At 34.3% G+C, this 26,412-nt stretch overlaps 2 protein-coding genes across 2 annotated transcripts in view; one reads left to right on the top strand and one right to left on the bottom strand.

Moving 5' to 3' along the window:
* Positions 1-1,214, top strand: part of LOC107038076 — a 6,173-nt gene extending 4,959 nt beyond the window's left edge. The window contains exon 6 of the mRNA XM_015256956.1: positions 1,139-1,214. Within this exon, the coding sequence (XP_015112442.1) occupies positions 1,139-1,189 (51 nt within the window). The 3' untranslated portion in view covers positions 1,190-1,214. The remainder of the gene's footprint in view (positions 1-1,138) is intronic.
* Positions 1,215-2,505: 1,291 nt separating this feature from the next.
* The window catches only part of LOC107038031 (proto-oncogene tyrosine-protein kinase receptor Ret), a 58,117-nt gene continuing 34,210 nt past the window's right edge, over positions 2,506-26,412 (bottom strand). The window contains exons 6-19 of the mRNA XM_015256895.1: positions 24,003-24,180; positions 22,541-22,638; positions 20,083-20,354; positions 18,561-18,749; positions 18,280-18,446; positions 17,467-17,712; positions 17,175-17,283; positions 13,982-14,147; positions 9,803-10,107; positions 7,910-8,105; positions 7,716-7,845; positions 6,765-6,966; positions 6,492-6,667; positions 2,506-5,169 (exon numbers count right to left, since the gene is read on the bottom strand). Coding sequence (XP_015112381.1) covers positions 4,754-5,169; positions 6,492-6,667; positions 6,765-6,966; positions 7,716-7,845; positions 7,910-8,105; positions 9,803-10,107; positions 13,982-14,147; positions 17,175-17,283; positions 17,467-17,712; positions 18,280-18,446; positions 18,561-18,749; positions 20,083-20,354; positions 22,541-22,638; positions 24,003-24,180 — 2,850 coding nt within the window. The 3' untranslated portion in view covers positions 2,506-4,753. The remainder of the gene's footprint in view (positions 5,170-6,491; positions 6,668-6,764; positions 6,967-7,715; positions 7,846-7,909; positions 8,106-9,802; positions 10,108-13,981; positions 14,148-17,174; positions 17,284-17,466; positions 17,713-18,279; positions 18,447-18,560; positions 18,750-20,082; positions 20,355-22,540; positions 22,639-24,002; positions 24,181-26,412) is intronic.

A 26,412-nucleotide genomic window follows, 5' to 3' on the forward strand; every position in this document is an offset into this window, starting at 1 on the left:
CGCTCCCCCACCCCAATTTTCCTCGTAACATTTCTTTCTCGCACATTCTTTCCCCGATATTTCTTCCTCGCAACAGACATCGGCATAATAGAATTTTTTAATTACGGTGAAATTTGGAATATGTCAATTGTTAATATTACTCACCAATTGTTTGATTTTAAAAATAACCATGAATTTAAATTTTAAATTCCGAATTATTTCGGAATTATTCAATAATTGAGAAATTAAATTACCAATTATTATATTATTGTCCAAATTTCAATTATGATAAATAAATCTAAATTAGTGTCAGGTGAAACTTCTCATAATATTACTAAAGTAATGATTGATGCCAATCGATGCCTCGAAAACTCATGCTAGCACTAATTTTTTCCCCTTTTTATTTTCCTTTCATGTCTCCTCATTAATTTTATTTATAGAAAAAAGGAGTATAGAATTTTTAATTTCGTTTAATCATGATGTGTGCGTGGATTAAACATTACTAGAAAAGTTCGCTTCCAATGCTCTTTACAGAGAAATAAAGTGGCTTAAACGGATAAGATCTACAATATAATCATTCTCATTGAAGTCTTTGAGGGGCTATCCCTTTCAACGTTGTTATCAATAGTTGCAGGAGAATTTTATTTTGTTTATTGGTAATGTTCTACTCACCCACTGAGGATTATTAATAATGGAGATTCAATACTGAATCATTCAGTAGTCCGCCCCAATAATATAAACGTTTTTTTTTTTTTTTTTTTTTTTTTTTTTTTTTTTTTTTTTTAAGCGGTTTAAGTCAATTCTATTATAGCACCAGTTCTCGATGAATATCTCAAATTCTAAAGGAGTTAATGTTAGATTCTAAAGGATTTAGAGCAAAATTTTCCTAACGATCTTTTTTGTAAAGAAAAGGGAAAACAAAATTCAACAAAAATTCAACTGGGAGCTAAGTCGACTTAAACCGTTTGACCATTTACTACTGAATTTTTTTTCTATGTAAATGACATTGATTGGCGAAATTGGAAGAAAATGGAAGAGGAAAAAATTCGTGCTAGGATGCTTTTTTCAGGAAGAAATGTCGGGGAAGAAATGGGGGCTATCGGAGAAGAAAAATCGTTTTTTTAAAAAGACTAATCCTATTTTCTTGATTGCCATTCAGATTCTGCGAGCGTCGTATTCATTTTTTACTCTTTTGGTGACCGTTGCGTGATGCTAAAAGTAATTGTATGTATGAGGAGGGCAACCAATGGATAATCTTCATTATAAAATTGTGAATCAACTGCTGGTGATGATTTATTAAAGATAAGCTCGCTATTGTCTCATTTTTAATCACTATGAGGGGCTTTACGAATAAAAATATTGAAAAAAATCGACAAATTTATGAATAGTAATAATGATAGAGTAAGACATCAGAGTAATAGACTATATTGTTGAATCGAGTATTCAAAAAGGGACTCAGCAGTTGTGGAAGTGCTAACAATTGCCAGCGTTATTCCAGGCGCCAGGCCTTATCTATTTTTTATATACATTCAAGGTATTCTTCCTCAGAATGGAATCTGGATATTTTTTCCCTTCACATCGATTTGCTGCAATTGGAAGGGAAGTAAATTCTTCTTTATCGGAGGGTGCATGTAATGAAGAAATCAATCATCTTTTCTATCATGTGTAGAGTCTACGGGAGAACAACATATGTCAAGAATTACACTTAGATTTTCTTTCTGACTATTGATAGGAAGAAGTAACAAAATTGGAAGTGATTGTGGTTCTCTAACAGGAGAAAATGATTTTTAAAGAGCTCTACCCTTCGGCCGGGTTATGCTATACTTTGGATATTTTCAGTTTTTAAATTTTTCAACTAAATTGCATGGAAAAAAATTGAGAAAATTCATACCCAGTCAATATTATCTAAATTAAATTTCGCAAAATTTTGATATTTTTTCAAACATTTCCCTCTTATAAATAAATAATAAAACTTGTTTGCAAAACGGATTATTTTTTATGAGGTTTCAAAAAAATTCTTGATTTTTTCACATCTAATGAAAAAAATCCAGATTTTAATCTTTGATTACAATGGAAATGTGGATTTTCACATAAGACACCGGGTTATATCCTGATTTTTAAACATTTCTTCTTTGAAAAACCAAAACGATAATTAAATTGAGAAAAAAATTAGAATTTCGAATCTAATCGAGTTTTCTACAATTTTTTGCAGTTTTCAATAATCTTTGAATTTACCGCAAGGGTAGAGGTACTTTAAGACGTCAGTCTCCGTGTGGCCACTTGAAGTCGCTCTACCCTGACGGCGCGAGTCATTGAAGGTCTTCACCAAAAAGAAATTCTCAAATTTATTGTTCATTCAGACTTCATTCAGACTTCTTTGCCGCTTGCCGCGCCTATTCCGATCATCAGCGTTAATCATCTCTCAATAGTTCATCCCGTTTTCCCTTCACCAATGAATTATCAACACATTTCATAAGTAGAGTATTCCATAATTTTATTAAAACGAAAAACTCATCATGGCACAAGAATAAAGTCACTTTGATACACATGCAATCATTCACATTTCCCCCTTAAAAATTGCACATTGTGCTTACACACTCAAATTATATCCTCAGCAGAATAAATAGAAGACTAATTGTGGAATGTGTGGTTTATACAAATATAAAGCGAGGAGCTTCATCATCTTCACTAAGTAAGGTACGAAAAAATACAGTCTTCAATGTTACGGTTAGAGATGTGAAATTACCGGTAATTTTATTTCTGGTAAATTTTCTGTAAAAATACTGTAATGTTACGGTATTGTTGCGTAGGAGTCACTGTCATTTTATTTTGATGCAGAATTACCGCAAGATTTTTTCCGACAAATATATTGCAATTCACATCTATATAAATGTCTTTTAATTTACATTTAATATATTAAAATATTTTTTGCATTTCAATAATCCATATCTTCCCATTCAGATTATTATTATTCAAAAAGAAATGCTCATCGAATTCTTTCAACTCTTTGATAATAATAATCATATTAAGTTGATATAAAATTCGAAAGGCCAGGGAATTCATCATGAAAATTACTAAAAACTAATGGTAAATTAAAAAGAAAATTGCTCTATATAAATGTGAATTTATGGTGCAGAAATAAAAATAGGTAATTACAATAATTTGCAACGTGAAACTGATTATTCACAATTTTGGTATTTTATCGATGTGTAAATTACCGGTTCCGTAAATTACCCGTATCATTACCGCTTCACATCTCCAGTTATGGTTTTACTGTGAAACCAAAAATAAAACAACTGCCCTAAAATATTTGCCGAATCCCCGCTTCCGCCTATATTTAAATTAACAAAATATACTTTGTTCAGTTTAGGAAGCATAAACATTTGATTGCATAGCACTTGTTTATACACTGAGAGAAAGAGCAGATTTCTAGGATCAAGTCGATTCTTATTACGATATTTTCCTCGATCGCATGCTGAAAAGGTTTTGAAGATTGCGAGGAATTGGACCATTCTTGTGACAAGAATAAATACTTTTTCAAATAAGTCATTTGAGTTCATCTTCAATGATGAAGAATCCAAAAATTGCGTACAGTGGATATTTCCTGTGTTTCGCTTCTCTAAGATTTCAGTTGGAGAAGTTAACTTCCCCCACCAGTAATAATCTAAACATGTGTAAGTATAGAATGTGTGCTCCTCTGCGCGATAGAAATGCGCGGCAGGGCCACTGCGAGTGGAGCAAACTGACTAGTCCGTTCCCTGCGTTCCCCCACGCACATCCACACCTCCCACCTCGGCAAACCAAAGGAACGGACTGGTCAGTCCGACAGTAGGGGCTTCCCCTCGATTACTCTCCTTCTGAACAGTTGTAGCGGAGTCTCTTCTACCTGATATTTTTGGGAGAGTTTGTTCCCGCTCTGAACGCAATAAACTGGGCAAATTCGTCACTCAGAATCACTAATTATGGGACAAAAAGCGCTGAAGTGAAGAAGATTATAGCGTTTAAATGTCCTGAACAACGTTCCACTACTAAAAAAAACTTATGAGCGTTAGGGAGACTTAAACGAATTCGAATTGGAATCAAAGACATCGAGATCTTATCATTCGTTCACGTGGAAATCTACTGGTACTTAGACCTATCCACACAAACGCCCATATAAACAAATTTAATCTGTCATCAGAAAGCGAAAATTATATCGTGCTTCCCCCTCGAGGGTATAATTAAATACAACCTATTCACATAAAAATCGGAGAAGAATTGCTACTTTCCTTTTTTATTTAAAGGGATATAACCAGGAAAGAATAACAACATTCCCCACGATTCAAATCCATGAAATTCCAATCCCCGAAGCTAAAATCTCTTGGGGTATCTCAGAGGACACTGTAAATTAAATAATTTTTCACAATCTTGATCGTTAATTGTGACAATCCACACGATTTCTTCTCAAAACTATCCATTTTTGTCACAAAAATGGTCCGATTACCTCAATCTTCAGACACGTTTGTGGCAAGAATTTTTTACTCCCCGAAAATCTTTATTTTCTCTCAGCGTATGTTCCCAATCGACACAGGTTGATCTCAATGCCTCATCGAGAATTTAAGGCTACGTATGCATTAAGTACATAACGATATTTTTTACAAATAAAATCAGCGAACAATTCCAGCTGAAAATCGCCGTCTATTCAGCATTGTTCATATATGGCACCGCACACTGTCCCAACATCATATGTACACTCAAAAGAGAAGTCTTTGGTATCGCTGCATTATCACTCAGATCACTTGGTGAGTTCCTTCCTCGACTCATCATCCTTATCATCATTCGGATCGCTGCCGTTGAAAAGCAGTAGATCCTCCTGATCTGACTTTCTGCCCTGCATATCGATGTACGACTGGGGTCGCTCACTGGTCGATGTTCTCAGATCATTCTCACTGTTACTGACAACACTAACCTTCCTCAGTCTGATAGGGCTCTCGTAATGATTGACATTCAAGTTATCCGGTCTGTCATTGACGTACGTCGATTTCACTGATCCATTCGGAAATGAACAGACCGGATCTTGCCAGAGTGCCTGGAGTTTGTCGATCTTATCGCACTTGTTTATTGGCTCTGACAAGGGCTTGCTGAGGTAGTTTACAGCCTCTGTACGGAAGACATTGAAATTACCACTCACTACTCCGTCATTGTTTGAATCTATAATGTAGTAAATTGTGTGTCAAATGAAATGTAACGAAATAATAACGATTTTTGCAGTGTTTTGTGGAACACTTTGGTGAAAATCATTTGCATGCTCTAGATAATTTTACGCTTCGATTTTTCAAGCAGTTTCATAGGAAAACCTAGCTAATTCGGTAGGAGATTCTGTTGGATTTGTGCTGAATTTCTATTGAGCAATCTGTTAGTTTTCTAGGTTTCTGAATAGGTTTTTTTGACCGCTGTAATTAGTTCGAAAATCAGATGGCAACAGGTTGGCCTAAGCGCTCTGCATCAATTTTATATAAGTAGAAATGAAGTTGAAGTTGAAGAATTCTTTGCGACAGCCTAACGTTTTGTCTTTCAGGGAAGACGTCATCAGGCGCTTCTTTATAGTTTTCTTCTTCTTCCTTTCTTTTCTAGTTTCTTATTCGGTACACTAAGAGAAAACATTAGTTCTGCCGAAAAATTATATGTAGAAAAGTTTATAATATGCTGAAATATTATGAAGTCTTTATAAATTTTTACGGTAATTTTACGATGCAATCAGGCGAAATTAATGTAAAAACCCTCTTGCAAAAAACTTCAGTATCGGTCTGGAGCTCTTTATAGTTTTCTAGGGCCTAGGATTTTCCGAAGCATGAGCTTTCTGAATTAATCACGAAATTCCTAAAGATTTCTAAAACATTTTAGGGTCTTCTGAAACATTCTGCATCGGAAAATTGTAGTTTTCCAGACGATTCGCGAACATTCCAGAGGATTCTGTACCTTTCTCGACATTTCTTGAACATTCCAAGAATTTTGGGAGAAACAGACATCTCAAATTATATAGAGTAAGATTGATAGAGTAAGATTGATTTTCGCTAAAATATTGTTAATTCTTCTTAATAAATGAAACACAACACAGCGAAGAGATGTTGTTATGACAGGACTCGAGAACAAGTGAACTTAGAATCGAAAGACAAAAGTAATCTGCGTTCATCATACACTGAAAGAAAAACGACAAAGCTCTCCAACAGGTCTTACTTTGCAACTAGTAATTTTGTTGGCCCAAACAAGACTTGTTTGCCAACGTGTTTGCTTTTCTCTCAGTGTAGACTTCAGCTTGTACATTCAAAAGAAAATGGGAACACGCAACAATATCCTTTATTGAACATTCAATAGAATCAACAGAATTTGCGGAAAAATAATACACTTTGAATAGAAATCATGAGATTTTCTAACGAATTCACTGGGTTTTTCTATGAAATTTTCTCGCGCATGCACAATTCCTCGAATTGAAACATGAAATAGTGATAAAATTTTCTTCTTTAAGAACTTACTCGGACTGTCCAGAGCATGGAGTGACGCAAAATACGCCTGATTGTGAACAGTTCGTGGATTGAGGTCAAGATACTCAACACCATCTTCGAGCATACGCTCCCACTGACAGGTGAGTTCTTTGAACGACGGTCGCATTCCTGCTTCATCGTGCCAACACGACACCATCAATTTATATCTGCAAAAAATAAGGTATATTTCCGTCATTATCCTCGACTCCCATTGCGCGAATGGAATCCATTGTGCTTATGTTCAGATTACGAATGGTTTCTTACAGCTGAGGTGAACAGTTCGCTGGTCTCTCCATGCGGTATCCCGCTTTTAGTAGATTATACAGATTATGAACATCAACTCCAGGGTAAGGGGACGCCCCAAGGGTTACCAATTCCCATAGAAGCACTCCAAAACTCCACACGTCTGATTTACTCGTGTACACGTGATCCGCTAGTGATTCAGGCGCCATCCACTTCACTGGGACTGTGAGGAGAAAGAAAAATATGATGAGGAATGAGGGGATAGTACGCCGAATAAACGATGAAAAAAACTAACCCGGGAGACTACTTTAATTTTTTAAGTCGTGAGTTATTGGAGTGAGACATTTCATACGTTGAAGATCGATTATTCGATCTGAAGACGAATAATTAGTGCAAAAAAAAATTTTTTTTTATTGTTCGTTTGCCCGAAAACGCTTAAAATGCCAAAAACAGTCCAGGGCCTCCAATTTTTGAGCTACAAAGGATTTTTTTTCAAAATTTTCGAAAAAATATGTGGAATAACAATTACGAACTAGTTTTTTATTTAATTCGCCTCTTATATGGCTAAATTTACTTTTTTTGTATTTTTTTACACAATTAGTGAATTTTTTTATATGAAAAAAACCGAAATCAACTGTGTAGGAGTCGAATTCCAAAAAACTGGCTCCTAATTGTTGTTCCACATATTTTTCCAAAAATTAAAAAAAAAATCTTTTGTAGCTCAAAAATTAGAGGCCGTAGACTGTTTTTCGCATTTTAAACATTTTCAGGCAAACGAACAATAAAAAAAATTTTTTTTGCACCAATTATTCGTTTTCAGTGTACAGTTTAAGAGTTGGATTTTTTTTCAATAGCTGGGTAATATTATAAACATTATCTACGAAAAATAGAGACAATCGTAAAAACCTGTTTTCCATGGATATGCTATAATTTGTCCTTATATTTTTTTGTGTGAAATATAAAGTCCCTTACCTCGACCCTTACTTCGCTTCAAATAGGCATCATCCTCGTAGACATCGCGTGTCAACCCAAAATCGGAGATTTTGCAAACCTTGCCAGTAGCGAGAAGGACATTTCGTGCGGCGAGATCGCGATGTACGAGCTGTTGAAATAATTGAAATTATAACAAGAGCTTATCCAGTGGCTGGATTAAGTGATTAGTTTACCTTGATGTCAGCGAGGTAAGCCATGCCTTTGCTGATCTGCCAGGCGAATGACAGAATATCGTGGGGAGTTATTTCGTAATTTGCGGACGCGTCCTGCACGTCATCCCGGGTGTTACCTGGAGAGGCGGAGAGTAACGATGTGGAGCACGGCACTCGGCCCTCTGACTCCAGATGTCGGCTTCTCCGCAAATAATTTCTGGAGGAAAGGTCAACAAAATAAATTCTCTTCAAACACGGAGGGAGAAAATTTCCGGTGTGGAACGGCAATTCTTTAATGTGAGAGTGGTTAGATGGTAATCCTCTCCGTGAGATTTTTCAGGATTTTATAAAAAATTAGCTCCACCGAAAATTAATAATTCTGTGCAAAATGTAATTTGAATGGAGCTCGAGGGCCTATTCACAGGCGTAATCGTGGTGTCACTCGCTCATGTAATCAATTGTAATCCCAGTGAAATCAATAGTAATCCTGTAATCATTGTAATCACATGATTACCATATTTGTAATCAAGTGGTAATCATTTGTAATCACTGTAATCATTGGTAATCAGTGTAATCTTTCGCAGTTGCTCCTAGTGAGACCGTGAATTTTGTTTTTGAATTTTCGAGCGCGACATTTCTACCAACGGTAAGTCTCAGAGATCCCTGGATCAATTTTTCTTGGAATCCCAGATGTTTATGGTTCAGAACCTTGCATAGCCAATGCGTTTTGCACAGAGCATTTGTCCGTAGAAAATTGATTCAACAGAGTTAAAATTTCTTCTTATTCTGGAGAACCAACGACTGAATTATCTCTGAATTATCTGCTGGTAAGTTTCATTCTCCATCAATGGTAGATATTCAGTAAATTTATTTTGCTGATAGCACTTATAAATGCCCAAATTTTTAGATCGAGTGATGGAGACTGCATTCCTCTGTTGTAATCCCCGCCCCTCCTTCCTCATTTCTTTGCAGGTTCTAATAATTAATTATTCCATCAATTCATATTTAATAAGAGGCCATTTTTTGTGATTTCAATGATTACAGATGTTTGGTAATCACCGAATGTAATCGACGAAATCATTTGTAATAATGTAATCACATTCTGCGCTCTTGGTAATCACGATTATCACATAGACAGTGGTAATCAATGTAATCAGTCCCGTAATCCTGGGTAATCGATTACATTTTGTAATCGCGGTGTCACCCAATTCGCCTGTAAATAACCCCTCGATGGCGCTGAATGATGACTTTTTTCAAATTTTTCTCACGCAATTTAATTGACAAATGTGACGATTGAAATTGCTGAATCTATTGTGATATCTGTACCAAATTGTAAAAGATTCTTAGATATCGTTAATTCTTCCATAAAATAATAATGATCAATAGTTCTTGATAAAATGCTGGAATTATCCGCCTCTTGAGCTAGATGCCGTTTTTGAAATTCAAATCGAATCATTTTTTTTCCAATTTTTAAATTGCGAATTTTTGGTCCAAACAAAACTAGTTTGAGAACTTGTTCGTTTTTCTCTCCGCGGCGAACCTCGAATACTTCTTTATGGCCATTGTTATTCATCCACTAGAGCTTATAATGCCGTAAAAAATTTCAGTTATCCCAATAAAGCGTCTGGAGAGAACGGGAAAAGAAAAATTTAATTACAAAAGTTTTACGATAGTCGGACACGACTAGACGATTATTGTTCTCGTGGTATGCGTTCCTCGCGGTCATGGAATACGCCGGCAATTTCCGGGTCTGGTGTGGGAGTAGTGTTTATGTTCATATTGGTCACCGGAGAGCCTCGTTCACCCGGCCAAGTCGAATAACCCAGCATTTACATTCATAGTACCGACTATTTCGTCGTATTTCACATTTCCTCTCTATTCATGCAAGAATTCAATTCACTTCCACTTCGTTACCTCAAGGAGCCGAATTCCGCAAATTCGATGATGAGATAGACTGGGCCACCGGGTGTTGTGCAAGCTCCCAGGAGGCGGATGACGTTTGGATGCTGTGCTTCTTTGAGAAGTTGGTATTCAGAGAGAAGGTCAGCAAGTTCAGAACCACTGGCATCCTCCTTGAGGGTTTTCACTGCAACTGTTGTGTGACCCGGCCAATCACCAATATCTACTGCTTTTGCACGAAGTACTCTGCCGAATTCACCTTCACCGAGAACTTGTTCTATCGTCAGTTGAGATCTTGGGAATTCCCATTTTGGATCGGGCTGAAAATCACATTCACGGTCAATTATGAACTGAGTGATAGTTGCAAATATGTAAAATAATTTAATGGCAAACCTCTCAGATATTCTGTTGGAATTTTGTAAGATTTTTATTTTTAAATTCTATTTATTCATTTTGCTCTATAATTTTTTCGTAGGTATTGGATGGGATCAACTTGATAGTGTTTAATTTTCTTGGATGAATTATTCTCTTGAGATTTTTTCTATAGAAATTCTGGGGCATAAATTTTTTCCTTTAAATTGACATTCAGACTAAATTATAAACTGAGTGATAGTTGTGTTGTAAACATCTGAAATAATTTAATGGAAAACCTTAGGACTGTCTCTCAAAAATTCTGTTGAGATTTTATAAGATTTTTATTTTCAAATTCTATTTATTAATTTTGCTCTACAATTTTTTTGTAGGTATTGGATGGGATCAACTTGATAGTATTTAATTTTCTTGTATGAATTGTTCTCTTGAGATTTTTTCTATAGAAATTCTGGGACATAAATTTTTTCCTTTAAATTGACATTCAGACTAAATTATAAACTGAGTGATAGTTGTGTTGTAAACATCTGAAATAATTTAATGGAAAACCTTAGGACTGTCTCAAAAATTCTGTTGAGATTTTATAAGATTTTTATTTTTAAATTCTATTTATTAATTTTGCTCTACAATTTTTTGATAGGTATTGGATGGGATCAACTTGATAGTGTTTAATTTTCTTGTATGGATTATTCTCTTGAGATTTTTTTCGATAGAAATTCTGAGGCATAAATTTTTTCCTTAAATTTTTGTTCATTTTTCATTTCAATATCGAAGCAAAGAATTGGAAAATTCATGCCCGAGAATTATTATAGAAAAAATTTAGATAAAATGAGTTATTTAGGAAAAATCGACCCAATCATTCACCTTTTTCTCTAAGGAAATATTTATTAGAAAACGAATAAAAAAAAAATTCAGTAAATTTTCATAGAATTCTTATAGAGTTACAATAGGAAAAAGCAATTAAAAGGAAGGAATGCCAGGACAGAGAGTAAAAAAATTATAAAATTCACAGTATTCTGCGAAATCCACTCAATGGTTTTACGCATTGAACTTTTTGTCCGTGAGAAATTTCTCTGAAAAAATGAATAGAATTCTGACTAAAAGGTAATAAACCCTCCTGTAAACTGGAGTATGTGGGCACTAATTTCCCAGAAGATTGAGATGGAAAATTGTCAAAAAGGCAGGAAAAAGTGGCGTTCGTCACATGAAAAATCGCTGACCCGAACGGAAACTTTGAAGGACACTTCTTCAGGTTCTACTTATCTCTCCTTACTTTTCCCATAACCATATGAAATCTTCTGCTGTAAGTAGAAAAGTTCGATACTCCGCAAGAAAATTTTTTCTCCCCGTGGATAAGTGGTTCTCCATTTAAGAATGTTTTTTTTTCATTTTAATTAGTTTTATAAAGTTTTCTCAAGTCTTTGAGCTTTCACAGAAGATTTGTACTCATTGTTTTACACTTATTATCCTAGATTATCAATAAGTCAGAGGTTTCTTCCTCGTTTTTATTGTTAATATCCTTTTCCATTATTTGGGATTGATTCCCCCTCCCAATGAATGATTACATAAATTAATAATTAATATTTTTACTTTAAACTAAAAAACGGCTGCCATATGCCAGTTTCTACCACTTGACAAGGCCATATTCCATTCTGCGATTACAATCGTGTTTTGTCTGACTGAAGGAATAGAAAATTCCCTTAACCCTAAGATCATTTTTTTTCTTCCTCAGTAAATTCAAAATTCTAGTCATTAAAAAATCGCTGGGGGTGGCAGACCGGGACAGTGGCAGTTACTGGGTATCTTTAACGAATACCAAAAAATTACATTTTTCTCGTAATTCGTCAAATCATAACCCCAAGTAGATAGTTAATACTCTTTTTTCGTCATTTGGCATTGATTTTCACCCCAATAAATGATTAAATAAATTAATATTTAAATGGTTTATTTTATTAATAAATTAATAATCAATATTTTTATTTTAAACTAGAAAACGGCTACCCTGTGCCAGTTTCTATCACTTGAGAAGGCCATGTTCCATTCTGCAATTACAATCGTGTTTGTCTGACTGAAGGAATAGAAAATTCCCTTAACCCTAAGATCATTTTTTTTCTTTCTCAGTAAATTCAAAATTCTAGCCATTAAAAAATCGCTGGGGGTGGCAGACCGGGACAGTGGCAGTTACTGGGTATCTTTAACGAACACCAAAAAATTACATTTTTCTCGTAATTCGTCAAATCATCGCGCCAAGTAGATAGTTAATACTCTTTTTTCATCATTTGGCATTGATTCCCCCCTCCCAATGAACGAATAAATAAATTAATATTCCAATGTTTTATTTTATTAATTATTAATAAATTAATAATGAGTATTTTTATTTTAAACTAGAAAACGGCTGCCACTTGCCAGTTTCTACCACTTGAGAAGGCCATATTCCATTCTGCGATTACAATCGTGTTTTGTCTGACTGAAGGAATAGAAAATTCCCTTAACCCTAAGATCATTTTTTTTCTTCCTCAGTAAATTCAAAATTCTAGCCATTAAAAAATCGCTGGGGGTGGCAGACCGGGACAGTGGCAGTTACTGGGTATCTTTAACGAACACCAAAAAATTACATTTTTCTCGTAATTCGTCAAATCATCGCGCCAAGTAGATAGTTAATACTCTTTTTTGATCATTTGGCATTGATTCCCCCCTCCCACTGAACGATTAAATAAATTAATATTCCAATGTTTTATTTTATTAATTATTAATAAATTAATAATGAGTATTTTTATTTTAAACTAGAAAACGGCTGCCACTTGCCAGTTTCTACCACTTGACAAGGCCATATTCCATTCTGCGATTACAATCGTGTTTTGTCTGACTGAAGGAATAGAAAATTCCCTTAACCCTAAGATCATTTTTTTTCTTCCTAGGTAAATTCAAAATTCTAGCCATAAAAAAATCACTGGGGGTGGCAGACCGGAACAGTGACAGCTACTGGGTATCTTTAACGAATTCCAAAAAATTACATTTTTCTCGTAATTCGTGAAATCATCGCGCCAAGTAGATAGTTAATACTCTTTTTTCATCATTTGGCACTGATTTCCCCCCCATGAATGACTAAATAAATTGATGTTTAAAAACTGAAAAACGTCTGCCATGCGCCAGTTTCTACCACTTGAGGAGGCCATGTTATATTCTGCTTTTACGATCATGTTTTGTCTAACTGAAAGAACAGAAAATTCTTCTTGCACTGCGATCATTTTTTCACTCTTTCTCAGTAAATTCAAAATTCTATCCATTAAAACAACGCTGACGGTTGCACGCGGAGAGAAATTTTTTAGAAAAATTCTAGTGCTAGCACGGGAAAAGAGGCACAAAGCGACGGCCAGGAAAAAATTCCAGTGCCGGCACTAGAGATTTTATTGGGGAAAATGTGAAGTTTTCCCCGCATTTCTGTGAAATTTCCAGAAATACCAAGCAATTTTGCCTTAACAGCACCAGAATTTTTCACAGCCAGTGAATTGTAATTTTTTCCAGTACTCGTACTAGAATTTTTCTAGAAAATTTCTCTCCGAACAGTGACTGCGCCATTGCCGACATAAAAAAGTTCCAAGAACTCTCTCCAGAGTCTCAAATTCTCATGTAATTTGGATGTTATAATCAGTCCTTTATAATCTTGGCACAAATTCTCGTTACCTCCCGCGATATGCAAATTCAGGTGAGCACATAGTTCCGACGTACAGTTCAGGGGTGCTATGTACTAATTGAGTTAGAATAACTCGGTGGGTGGAATATTTTCACAGCAGATTAATCTCCAGTTCCGAGCAAACTACTTACCGATGTTTTCGGGAGAAGAAGACTGCGGTTAATACTGGCGAAGGTCTCGATATTAATTAGCTGTCCGTCGCCTCGGTCCAGGTAATCGAGAGGTAAGATGCCGAGACCGTTGTTAATGTCGTCGGATCGGTGTTTGCATTCGCGCCTTCCTCCCTTCCGCAAATTCCTGGAAGGATTAGAGTGACATTGTCATTTTTTGCAAAGGTCAGAGGTGAAACTACGTCCTTAGGAGTTGTACGGCAAGGTTGCATGTTCAGATAGCAATCGCAACTGACCCCTGCACTGACGTCAAGTATTAGCTCCATTAGTTTGATATTTTTCTTGCTTCAAGGGGAAACGGAACCCCTGTGTCTATATGAACTTTTAAAAGTGGGTTTTCTAATGCAATTATTATTTTTCATTCATGACAAATTACGTCATTGGCTCAAGAATGTAATAATCGAGGTGATAACGTAGTTTCATAGATAAAAATTGATAATTGTAGGAGAAAAGACAACTCTAGGGTCCGTCCTTTGAGGATATTCAAGGATCTTTTACGGTTTGGCATAGACCACAATATAGATTTAACCATTTTCATTCATCAAAGTTATCAATTAAATTGCGTGAAAAAAATTTACATTATATTTTGCACAGAATTTTTTTTTAACAGAGCGAACGGGCGCGTCGCGCCCCTCGCTAGATTAATTCATACTATTTTATTTTAGTTGATTTTATTTTAATTTCCGCTTTCACAATTAGATTAATTTAATTTTATCCACTCTTATTCTTGTTGTATATTTTTTTCTCAATTCACAAATTACAACATTGAATGAAGGGGAATTATGTTGTAAAGATCAATAAAAAGGGTTTTTTGTGATCAAAATAAATACACAAAATAAAAGTCGTTCGAAATATCATTCGAGTAATAGACAAATCTCTCCAAGTATTCCTGAAAATTTTTTAAAATCTATTTTTCCGTATTATGAAAAGGAAATGAAAAAAGAATCAGAAGTGGATAATTGGCTAGAAAATGGATTTTTTTTTCTATTATGTCGACGTATTATGGGAATATCAATATTTCAGGGAGAAGAAACTCAAAAATGCAAAAACAGTGAGAGGAAGGAAATAAAAAAATTGATATTTTAATGTCTCCTGAAAGTTTTTAAATCTATTTTTTTTCGATAATAATGAAAGAATATCGATCAATTCGATTTCTATTCTTGTCTTTTCATAGAATGAGTAAAATAAATGACAGAAATTGAGAATTGCAGAGTACAAACTTTATCGGATTATTATTATGTAATAATTCTTTACTTATAAATAAATAATTGAAATTGTTTAAACTGTCCGAACTCTTATTTTTTCAGGCATGAAATCGATTTGTGGTAAAATTCTGAATATGAAGAAATTTGTTATCATTGCAAAATAATTTTTACGGTGGAAAATTGATTGTTTATAAATTATTTATAAAAATACTCGAAATTTCCAAAAATTATAATTTTTAAATCATTTCTTCAATCTTCCTCAAATAGTAAACTTTCTACTTTTCTCAGATTTTTAAAATGTTTTCTAGCAGTTTAAATACGACCTTCAAATCCAGACCTGCAAAGTTTGAAAAATAAAATCATTGTAAAATATCCGGAAACTTAGAATCAAACGGGGCCCAAATGAAAGCTCCGATGTTCGAATACAAAAGTAGAAGAGTATTTGACTGGAGAAAAAATAGCCAAAGTACTTGGATATCCTTAAGACGTTTCATTGTCGTCGAGGAATGGAGTGTACGTTGCGTTTTACGATTTTCAGGGAGTCCTCTTCATAAATCAACAATCCAGTAGTGAAACAAAAGTAGTGAGACAAAATAAATACCTTTGAATTTAAGAGACACGAGAAACTTCTCCGGGGGCTTCTTTATAAAGCAACATGGAAGTTACAGCAAAAACTAAAGCCTGAGTGAATTTCGTTTTGCATTTGAATCAAATAAAACTCCCCATTTGAAACCTTTATACTCATTCAATGACACCCTTTTGAGTGCATGTGAGAAATAATTCAGTCATTATTAATAAATACTCTGTTAGAAACAAGTGAACTGTTCATTTCAGCTGAGTAAAGGATTATCAGGTCCTTAGAAGTTGCAAGACAAGGCTGTTTAATTAAAGTTTAATCAGCTTGATGTTTTCCTTGCTTTAAGATGTTTCTTTGCCATCGGGGAATGGAGTGCACGTAACGTTTTACGATTTTCTGAGAGTCCTCTCCATAAATCAACAATCCAGTAGGAAAATTTCAAGACAAAATAAATATCTTTGAACTTGAGAGGCATCAGAAAATTTCTCCGGGGATTTGTTTATAAGGCGAGATGGAAGTTACAGCAAAAACTAAAGCCTCAGTGAATTTCATCTTGCCATGCCCAGAGAAATGAAGCATTTGAATGGAATAAAACTTATCATTTGAAACCTTTACACTCAATGGCAATCTTTTGAGATAATTCATTCATTACTAATAAATACTCTTTTAGAAATAATTAACGGTTCATTTCAGCCAAGTAAAGCATCTGTTGATAAATTCCTGCCCTTCGCTATCCAAAGGATGATATGAATAAAAACCCTAATAAATATAAAGTTCATGGTTGAATAAACTTGATTTGAAGCAAAGCAATGATTTAAAGAAAGTTTATGCAAACATAAACTGTATATAATAAACACACTGTAATTACCACACTGTTATTACATATTGTAATAATAAAAATTATTTAAATAGAGATAAATGATTTAAATAAAGTTCACGTACTTTAAATGAACCGTTTATCTGAAAAAGAAAAACATGTTCTCAAACTTTTCAAACATGTTCTCAAACTTTTCCCAAGAAAGTCGGAAGTTAAAAATTCCCAAAAATAAAATGCTCGAACAAACATTTGAAGAAATACTTAAAGAATATTCTGAGATGAAATCTTATATCTAACACTTCCAGTTCGTCATTCTATCCCACCATACGTATTTTACTCTCGAAAAATGTTCGTTTTATGCGAAGCAAGGAAGTAATTCTGTGACTTCGGAACAAAATATTTCTCGATTAACGTCACTTTAGGAGCTATTTTCATTCAAACAACACCTCTTCGAGAACACGTAATTTTTCTCTCAGTATCGAGAATAATTAAAATGAAATATTGAATAAAATCATTAAATTCCTCGCCAAAAAGTGAAAGAAAAGTCTCACACACCTGTTCTTCCACCAACAAGCGACGATGCCACTCACGATGAATATAGCAATGGATATTGCCAGAAAAACTCCGATCACACACTCAGTTCCGCACTTGGAACCAGAGGCAACTGAAAATAAAAAGCGAAGGATCAATCGATCGTCGGAAACTCCTCTAAAGCGCCTATAAAACCAGTGCGCCTTCCACTCTCAATTACTTTCCCTTCGAATGGGGAAAAAAATCAGGATACAACTCCTCCCACAGCATCCTGCAACATCATTCTCTCGTACTTTTTACTGCATTCAGAACTCACCTTTATGAGCGTCTGACACAGCCATCTCCACCTCCTTCTCCCGCTCTCTCTTAGTTTTCCCTCCATCTCGGGCGTCTTTACTACCGCTGCCCTTAGTTCCGTTTATGGTGCTGTTGCTCTTTTTTCCTGCACCATTGCGATACGTCCGACCGCAGGTACATTTCATCTCGTCAGTGCAAGCGCACACCCCCTCCGCTTCCTTTATACCCCTTCCGTTTTTGTTCATTACGCCGAATGTTATCTCCTCTGTAATGAGATATTCAACGAATTAAAGTTCATTTCTTCTCGAATGGGTCAATACATCGTCATTATCATCATCTTGATCGATCATCGGGGAAAAAAGTTTCTACAAGAATTTGATATTAAAAATAACTTGAAAAAAATCGAGTCGGATTGTGTTGATAATTTAATCTATTTCATGGGAAATTTTTTATAATTTCGAAGTCCACAATATACGAAACATAATGAATTTTATTGACGAATTTTTTTTTGAAGTTATGCGAAATCAAAATTTTCAGGCTGGGCCAGGTGAGTTATATTGTTAAAAATTGTGACTCAATAAATACCAATGTTATCGAAGAAGTGCAAGAGAAATTTTCATTCACAACGGGAATAAGCTTGTGGGAAAAAATGCAGAATCGAGAAAGTGGAATTTACAATTAATTAATCAATCAACAAATTAAAAAATTAACAACAAATAAAATATGCTATGGAGTAAGTGTCAGAGAATGGGCGATACAATTGGCATTCTCTAATCTCCAGTAGTTCCCGAGTTATCGAATTTTTTATGAAGCTTCGACTTGTTTTTCTTACCTTCAATGGCGCAATCCTGCGGGCATATCCGATGATCTAAGTATTCCAGCTCATCGCAAACATGATCCGGACAATGAGTCCTGTCAGGAGAGCAGGTTTCATACCTCTCCGTGATCGAATGCGAACGGTTATTCGATCTCCAAGTGCAGCCCGAGGGATCATTATTCCTACGGTCCAAATAAATTCGACGGTGCGGCATTAATGGAACAGTTTAAATTGAACGATCTTTTTCTTCCCTTTTTCTGGAGCTGAATTGAGAGGAAACATTCGGCTATACTCACATAAATATTCCCACGCCTACGCCGCACAGCTTCTCGCATTCCTTCTGCGTCGCAGCGTTCGCACAGGAGTGGATTTCTCCCGGTTGATCGAAACAACTACCTACTACTGATTTAGGTATCTCCGACACTAACACCAGCAGGCTTTGAGTGGATACCTTGCGGTTCGGGGATATCCATTTAATCTTTAATCTGAATGTTAGAGGTATATTCGATTATTGATTCCTGATGGATGTGAGGAATTTCAAATAAAAATTTTAACTGGCTATTGAATAGTTCTATTTGTTTTTAGGGATTTTTTCTTATACATTTTTTTCCGATCAAAATTTTCGTTTGAATGAGACATTTTTGAGGAATTTTCGGACATTTCAGTTGTGGATTTCACTGAACAATCATGAAATATTATAGAAGTATAGAGAATCGCGGGAACCGGAACAGAATTTTTTGGCACCGATTTTTTGGAATAAGATTTTTTTGTAATACTAATTCAGAGATTTCGTCTCAACCCAGTGATTTTTTGTAATAAAACAACATTTGTTGCAATAAAAATCAAGCGATTTTGTCTCAAATTTCCTCAAGCGTCCTAAAAAAATGTGAAAATTCGAAATAAACTCCTCAGCTGTAAAAATATGCAAGTACTTTGGCTACTTTTTCTCTACTGAAATGCTTTTGTTCTTTTGTAGTCGAACGTCAGAGCTTTCACTTGAGTCCCATTTGACTCCAAGTTTCCGAACATTTTACAATGATTTTAACAAAAAATTTAACATTTTATTGAATAATTCTTTCGGTTTTAGCCAATTTTTTCATGCATTTTTTTTGGATCGAAATTTTCAATAGAATGAGATATTTTTGAGGAATTTTCGTACATTTGAGTTATAAATCTCGCTGAAAAATCATGAAATATTCTAGAAATATAGAGAATGCGATTTTAAGGCAGCGATTTTATTGCATTAAAAAACTATTTTTCGTAATAATAATTGAGAGATTTTGTCTGAACGCGACGATTTTTTATAATAAAAAAATTGTTTGTACTAAAGATTAAGTAATTTTGTCTCCCACTTTTACAAGAATCATGAAAAATCTGAAAATATGAAATAAACTCCTCAATCTTAGGAGTTTCGTCTTCAAATTTCTGTGATTCAACCCCTATTTTTTAATGGTATCCTACCATTCAGGAGAAAATTTGGAAATAGCCTCAGATCGACGTTTGAAATGTTATATTTGAATTTTCACCATAAAGTTGCGGTCAGAGGCAAAAATAATCGGTAAAATAAAAATAAAGGAATAAAAAATCAACTTACTACTAAAATAAAATTTATTATTAAAATTAGAAAATTTTTTATGGAAAACAATGCTTTGGTATTTTGCCTAGGAATTCCAGAACACATTCAACTAGATCGAAGAATTTCAACAGAAAGCACCAAAACAACCAACAAAATTCCCGTAAAAATTTTCTAGCCGAAGCGCTCGAACTTCTATATTTCTATAAATTTTCAACACATTTTAGTTCAAATTCATAACTTACGGAATTCGGTCACTGGCATTTCTCAGCGTTGTCTCATTGGAGACATAAATAATTCCTCCCCTAGCGGTGATATTAAAGATTTTGGAATTTACGATGGTAAATATTTGAGTGGCAAGGGGTTTTACGAATGGCTGCGCCACCCTGGCGAATCTAGAGGCCGTCCGAGAGACTGTGATGTTATCGGGAAAGGAAATGGGTTTATCCAGCGGTATAGGAGTAGTTGTAGATGTCGTATGGTGCTGAGGTCCCACGAATGATAGTGTGAAATTCACCTAGAAATTGCAAGAGTGCGGTAAATAAGGGATTATCATGCAGGGCGGTTGAATTATGAAAAATAATGCGTCGACGAGGGATTACAACGCTGGCACGTTGGAGCCCCCCGCCGGCCCCTCGCCGAGTTCTGGATCTTGATGTATTACGGTCACGTTTTTGCGTAAGAGAATAATTACACGCGACCGCCAGTCGGTTCATAGTCGCGGCACGGAATGAACGAGACTTCGACACGAGACTCCAGAATTTAAAAATCCTCTATTAAAAAATAGGTGAACTATTTTCGGTCGGCAATCTATTTCGCCAAGCGCATGGTGGACATACGCTTATTTTATTTATTATTTGAATAAATAAATGATAATTATGAATGAAATAATTGTTTGAGATTCAAGTGTTTTTCGCATTTTTTTTTCACTTCACTCAAGCTTATCTTGGCTTAAAAAAATTATTACTCATTGTAATTTTTTTAATTATTTAAATAAACAAATGATAATAATAATAGGTTTATTATTCTTTAAAAAAATCGTGAATAACAAATTTTTATTCATGTGTTCGTCGAAAAAGATTCAAATTTTTTTCCCAAATCTAAACACAATAGCGAATATTAACTTTCTTTTTAATGAATAAATGAATATGTAATAATTATAAATAATATGTATAAACCAGTAATAAGCGCATGGTAGGCATACGTTTATTTTATTTATTATTTGAATAAATAAATGATAATTATGAATGAGACAACTGTTTGAGATTCAATTCTTTTTCTCAATTTTTTCTCACTTCATTCAAGCTCATCTTGGCTTTAAAAAATTATTACTCATTGTAATTTTTTTTTATTATTTAAATAAACAAATGATAATAATAATAGGTTTATTATTCTTTAAAAAAATCGTGAATAACAAATTTTTATTCATGTGTTCGTCGAAAAAGATTCAAATTTTTTTCCCAAATCTAAACACAATAGCGAATATTAACTTTCTTTTTAATGAATAAATGAATATGTAATAATTATAAATAATATGTATAAACCAGTAATAAGCGCATGGTAGGCATACGATTATTTTATTTATTATTTGAATAAATAAATGATAATTATGAATGAAATAATTGTTTGAGATTCAAGTGTTTTTCGCATTTTTTTTTCACTTCACTCAAGCTTATCTTGGCTTAAAAAAATGATTACTCATTGTAATTTTTTTTTATTATTTAAATAAACAAATGATAATAATGATAGATTTATTATTCTTTAAAAAAATCGTGAATAACAAATTTTTATTCATGTGTTCGTCGAAAAAGATTCAAATTTTTTTCCCAAATCTAAACACAATAGCGAATATTAACTTTCTTTTTAATGAATAAATAAATATGTAATAATTATAAATAATATGTATAAACCAGTAGTCAACTCCTGCGCGTGCAGCGGAGGAAAAAAATTGTGGAGAGGATGCTCGTTTAAAAAAAATTAATTTAACTGAAATCCGGAGATCTTAATTCAAGGGCCATTAGACTGCACTTCCTGCGGAAGGTTTCCGCAATTTCACACGTAGAAACACTTATTCCGTTATTCATACTTAGGGAAAAGTTATTGAGGATCCGGCGAGGGGCGGGGCGAGCATTGATTTCAAGCGTCCGGGCAGACTAATTGCTATTTGATAATCGTTGGCTCGGTGGGCTTTTTTCCTCTCATTTTTATCGAATGCCGCTAACTATGTGTAGGCGATATTCACATTAGCGTGGGGCGGGTACAGGCGTACTGTGTCTCAACCGGAAATTGCGTTTTAAATCATTCTATGATCCCAACAAAACTGCCACTGTTCGCGTATGGAATAGAGTTTTCAATTCAGTAGTGAAGTGGTAAAACGGTTTGAGCCGACCTATCTCTTAGTTGAGTTTTTGAAGAATATCTCCGAATCTGAAGGAGATAACGAAATATTCATAATAACCTTTTTTGTAGAGCAAATTGAGTGCTACAAAAAAGGTTCCAACACAAGTTTAGCTATCTCCCGTAGATTCCGAGATATTCACTGAAAAATGGCCGTCAAAATCGACTTATACCGTTTTACCACTTCGCTACTGAATTGAAAACCGATCGGGTGTGTTGTCAAAATTGTATTGTGCGATTGGGAGATGCCATTTTTCTGGGACGTTTGATCAGAGTGGGTTTGATGGATGGAGTCGATTTTCTTACCGATTTTTCGCCTTTTCCCGGGAGCAGCGACTCGTCGGTTACTTGCAGGATCACTCTGTATGGAGATTTAGGAAGGAGCGTTGTCCTGGAGAATATTCCTGGTTGGGGGTGGAGAGAATGAGACATGTATACTGAGTCTTTTTTTAAATAACAAAATCACTCTTTGAACTAAAAAAAATTCATTAAAAGTTGAAAAAGAATTAAAATTTCGTGGTCAATATTTGAAGAGTGTCCCGACGTGACACATTTTTCTCGCAAAATATAGATTTAGTTGCGCTGTTAAAATTTTTTTAATGAAATTTTCGGTCCATTTCTGGGACGTTTTTAGTGCATTAGAGTTCCACAGAAATTTGGAGGAATTTCAGCACTGAAAATTGGAGATTTTATGAAAGCATCGACGGAAACCGGTAATTTTAGTTCAATTATTCCACGAAAATTAATGGAAATCAGAGAAATTCAAGCAGATGTATTCTGGAATTTTCAATTGAGCAATTTTTTCAAGTAAAGGTATGAATGAACGGTTTTTCAATTCATGAGTTTGAAGATATTCGTCACCATTGTTGGCATGATTCTGGCCGGATATTATTAATAATATAAAAAAAACGATAAATCGTGATTAAACAAGTTCCAATATTTTTCATGATTTTTTTCTCATTTTTAGAAAAAAAATTCTGATTTTAATCTTTTATTTAAACGGAAATATGCAATATTTGGCGATGTGCACATAAGAGTATGGATTAAGGATATCCAAGTACTTTGGCTATTTTTTCTCCAATGAAATGCTTTTCTACTTTTATAGTCGAACATCAGAACTTTCATTTGAGCTCCATTTGATCCTAAGCCTCTGGATATTTTACAATGATTTTATTATTTAAACTTTGCAGAACTGAATTTGAATCTCGATATTGAATCGTTAGAAAACATCCTAGAAATCTGAAAAAAAATTAGAAGATGTAATTTTGGAGGAAGATTTATAGAATAATTAAAAAATAGCAATTTTTGAAAATTAATTAATTAAAATTAATTTTTGAAAAATTCATTGATTCGGGATTGTAACAACCTTATTCATATGTTTTATTTCATAAAAAATAAGGTTTCCGAAAGTTTAAACAATCTTAATTATTTATTTATAAACAATTAATGTTTAAAAAAATAATAATTCTGTGCCAAATGTCATTTGAATGACGTTGAATATTCATGATTTGTTTCAAATTTTTCTCACGCAATATAATTGACAAATTTGATGATTGAAAGTGGTTGAATGTGTGGTCTGTACTAAATAGTAAAAAATACTTGGATGTCCTTAAATAATGGTTTTTAAACATTTTTACTCATAAAAACTAAAACGGTAAATATTGTTTGTCGTTTTTTTAATCTTTCAATTAAAAAATAATGTACTTTGAAAAGAAACCATTAAAAATTGAAGAAAGCCACTTAAAATCACATGAACTGCTTCACATACTTGTGAAAATTGCGGTATATGGTGGAGTTTCTGGTCGAGTCGGATGTTCAATGGACATCGTATTGAACGTAATATTCAACGCATTATGTATATCCCCCAAGATCCTGACGCTGTAGACATTACTCGAAGCTGCATCAGCGTCGTTCACCATGAGCTCGTTGTTGTCCAGTCTCGTGCCCTGCGAGGGAAATTCAAAACAAAAGCTTTCACGACTCCGAGAAGCGAAAACTGCAGACAAGCCAAAAGATAATCTTGGCCATGCGTCAAGCTCGAGGTGAAATAAGAGAACTCAACGAGTCAGATAAAACGAATAAAACGAAGAGCGAGACCTGCACGGAGAGAAATTCTGGTTTTCCGGGAAAAGGGCGCAAAGAAGGAGGAAAGGGTCAGGGAAAAATTCCAGTACCGGAACTTTTATTGAGTAGCACGTGAATTTTTCCAGCGGTTTTATGTTATTTTCACAGAAATTCATGGGAGTTTCATCAGAAATCCCTAGAAATGCGGCTTTAATAGCCCTAGAATTTATCACACGGAGAGAAAAATTCAATAAAAATTACCACAAAAAAACGTAAAAATTACGTTTCGAAACTTAATCCGCGAGCGAAGTAAAATTCAATAAAAAGTGGGAGTCGGAACTAAAATTGTACGAATCGCCACGTAAATTCTACGATTTGTTCCGTAAAAATTAATCACCCGTCTAATGACGGGAAATTTTACGCAACGGAACGTAGAAATAACTCATCAGCTTCATAAAAATTGTTGAACGTTCAAGAATTTTTGATTTTGGAGGCATAATAAGTCGGCAAGTTTCTGTAAGATTTTACTTCTTCGGGAAAAATTACGTGACAATTTCGTACTTTGTTCGGTGATGAACCTGAAAATTCATTGAACGTTTCAGATTTCATCTCTTTCATTCCTATAAAAATTGCCGGAAAATGATTCCCATTGCGGCTTACGTGAATTGTTCAGTAATTTTCATTGAATATTTCTCTTCGTGTAGCCGGTGGATTAGGATTTTTTCCAGAACTTTTCTGAAGAATTCAGTAGCGAAGTGGTCAAACCGTTTAAATCAATTTAATCTTTGGTCGAGTTTTCCGTAAATATTTCCGAATTTAAGGGAGATAGCGAAATTTTCATAATAACCTTTTTTGTAGAAAAAATTGAGTGCTACTAAAAAGGTAATGAGAAAAATTTTGCTATCTCCCTTAGATTTCGAGATATTCATTGAAAACTGGCCAACAGCCAAAATCGACTTAAACCGTTTGACCACTTCGCTACTGAATTACATGAGGAGTGTTATTCGATCGTTTGCGATTCATGATGAAGATTTATTGTTCGGCCTTGTGGTCTCACGAAGTTATTGAATCAAATTAAAATTTTGCTGTCAAAAAGGCCAACGTTGTCTAAAAAATTTGTAAAAGAATTTCTCTCCATTTGTATATAAGTTTAATTTCCTTTAAGGGGAGACTACTATGAGTTCTAAAAGTCGTGGTTTATTGGAGTGAGATTTTTCATACGTTACAGATCAATTATATAGATCTGAAAACGAATAATTAGTGCAAAAAAAATTTTTTTTACTGTTCGTTTACCCGAAAACGCTTAAAATGTTAAAAACAGCCCAGGGCCTCCAATTTTTGAGCTACAGAATTTTTTTTTTTTTCAAAATTTTCGAAAAAATGTATAGAACAACAATTACGAGCCAGTTTTTTGGAATTCGACTCTTACACAGCTGATTTCCTTTTTTTCATATAGAAAAATTCACTATTTGTGTAAAAAAATACAAAAAAAGCAAATTTAGCCATGTAAGAGGCGAATTAAAAAAAAATAGCTCGTAATTNAAAATTGAGTGCTACTAAAAAGGTAATGAGAAAAATTTTGCTATCTCCCTTAGATTTCGAGATATTCATTGAAAACTGGCCAACAGCCAAAATCGACTTAAACCGTTTGACCACTTCGCTACTGAATTACATGAGGAGTGTTATTCGATCGTTTGCGATTCATGATGAAGATTTATTGTTCGGCCTTGTGGTCTCACGAAGTTATTGAATCAAATTAAAATTTTGCTGTCAAAAAGGCCAACGTTGTCTAAAAAATTTGTAAAAGAATTTCTCTCCATTTGTATATAAGTTTAATTTCCTTTAAGGGGAGACTACTATGAGTTCTAAAAGTCGTGGTTTATTGGAGTGAGATTTTTCATACGTTACAGATCAATTATATAGATCTGAAAACGAATAATTAGTGCAAAAAAAATTTTTTTTACTGTTCGTTTACCCGAAAACGCTTAAAATGTTAAAAACAGCCCAGGGCCTCCAATTTTTGAGCTACAGAATTTTTTTTTTTTTCAAAATTTTCGGAGAAATGTATGGAACAACAATTACGAGCCAGTTTTTTGGAATTCGACTCTTACACA

This window comes from Diachasma alloeum, unplaced genomic scaffold, assembly GCF_001412515.2.
Source record: "Diachasma alloeum isolate Michigan unplaced genomic scaffold, Dall2.0 Dall_scaffold_00277, whole genome shotgun sequence".
In the NCBI taxonomy this organism is placed as follows: Eukaryota; Metazoa; Arthropoda; class Insecta; order Hymenoptera; family Braconidae; genus Diachasma; species Diachasma alloeum.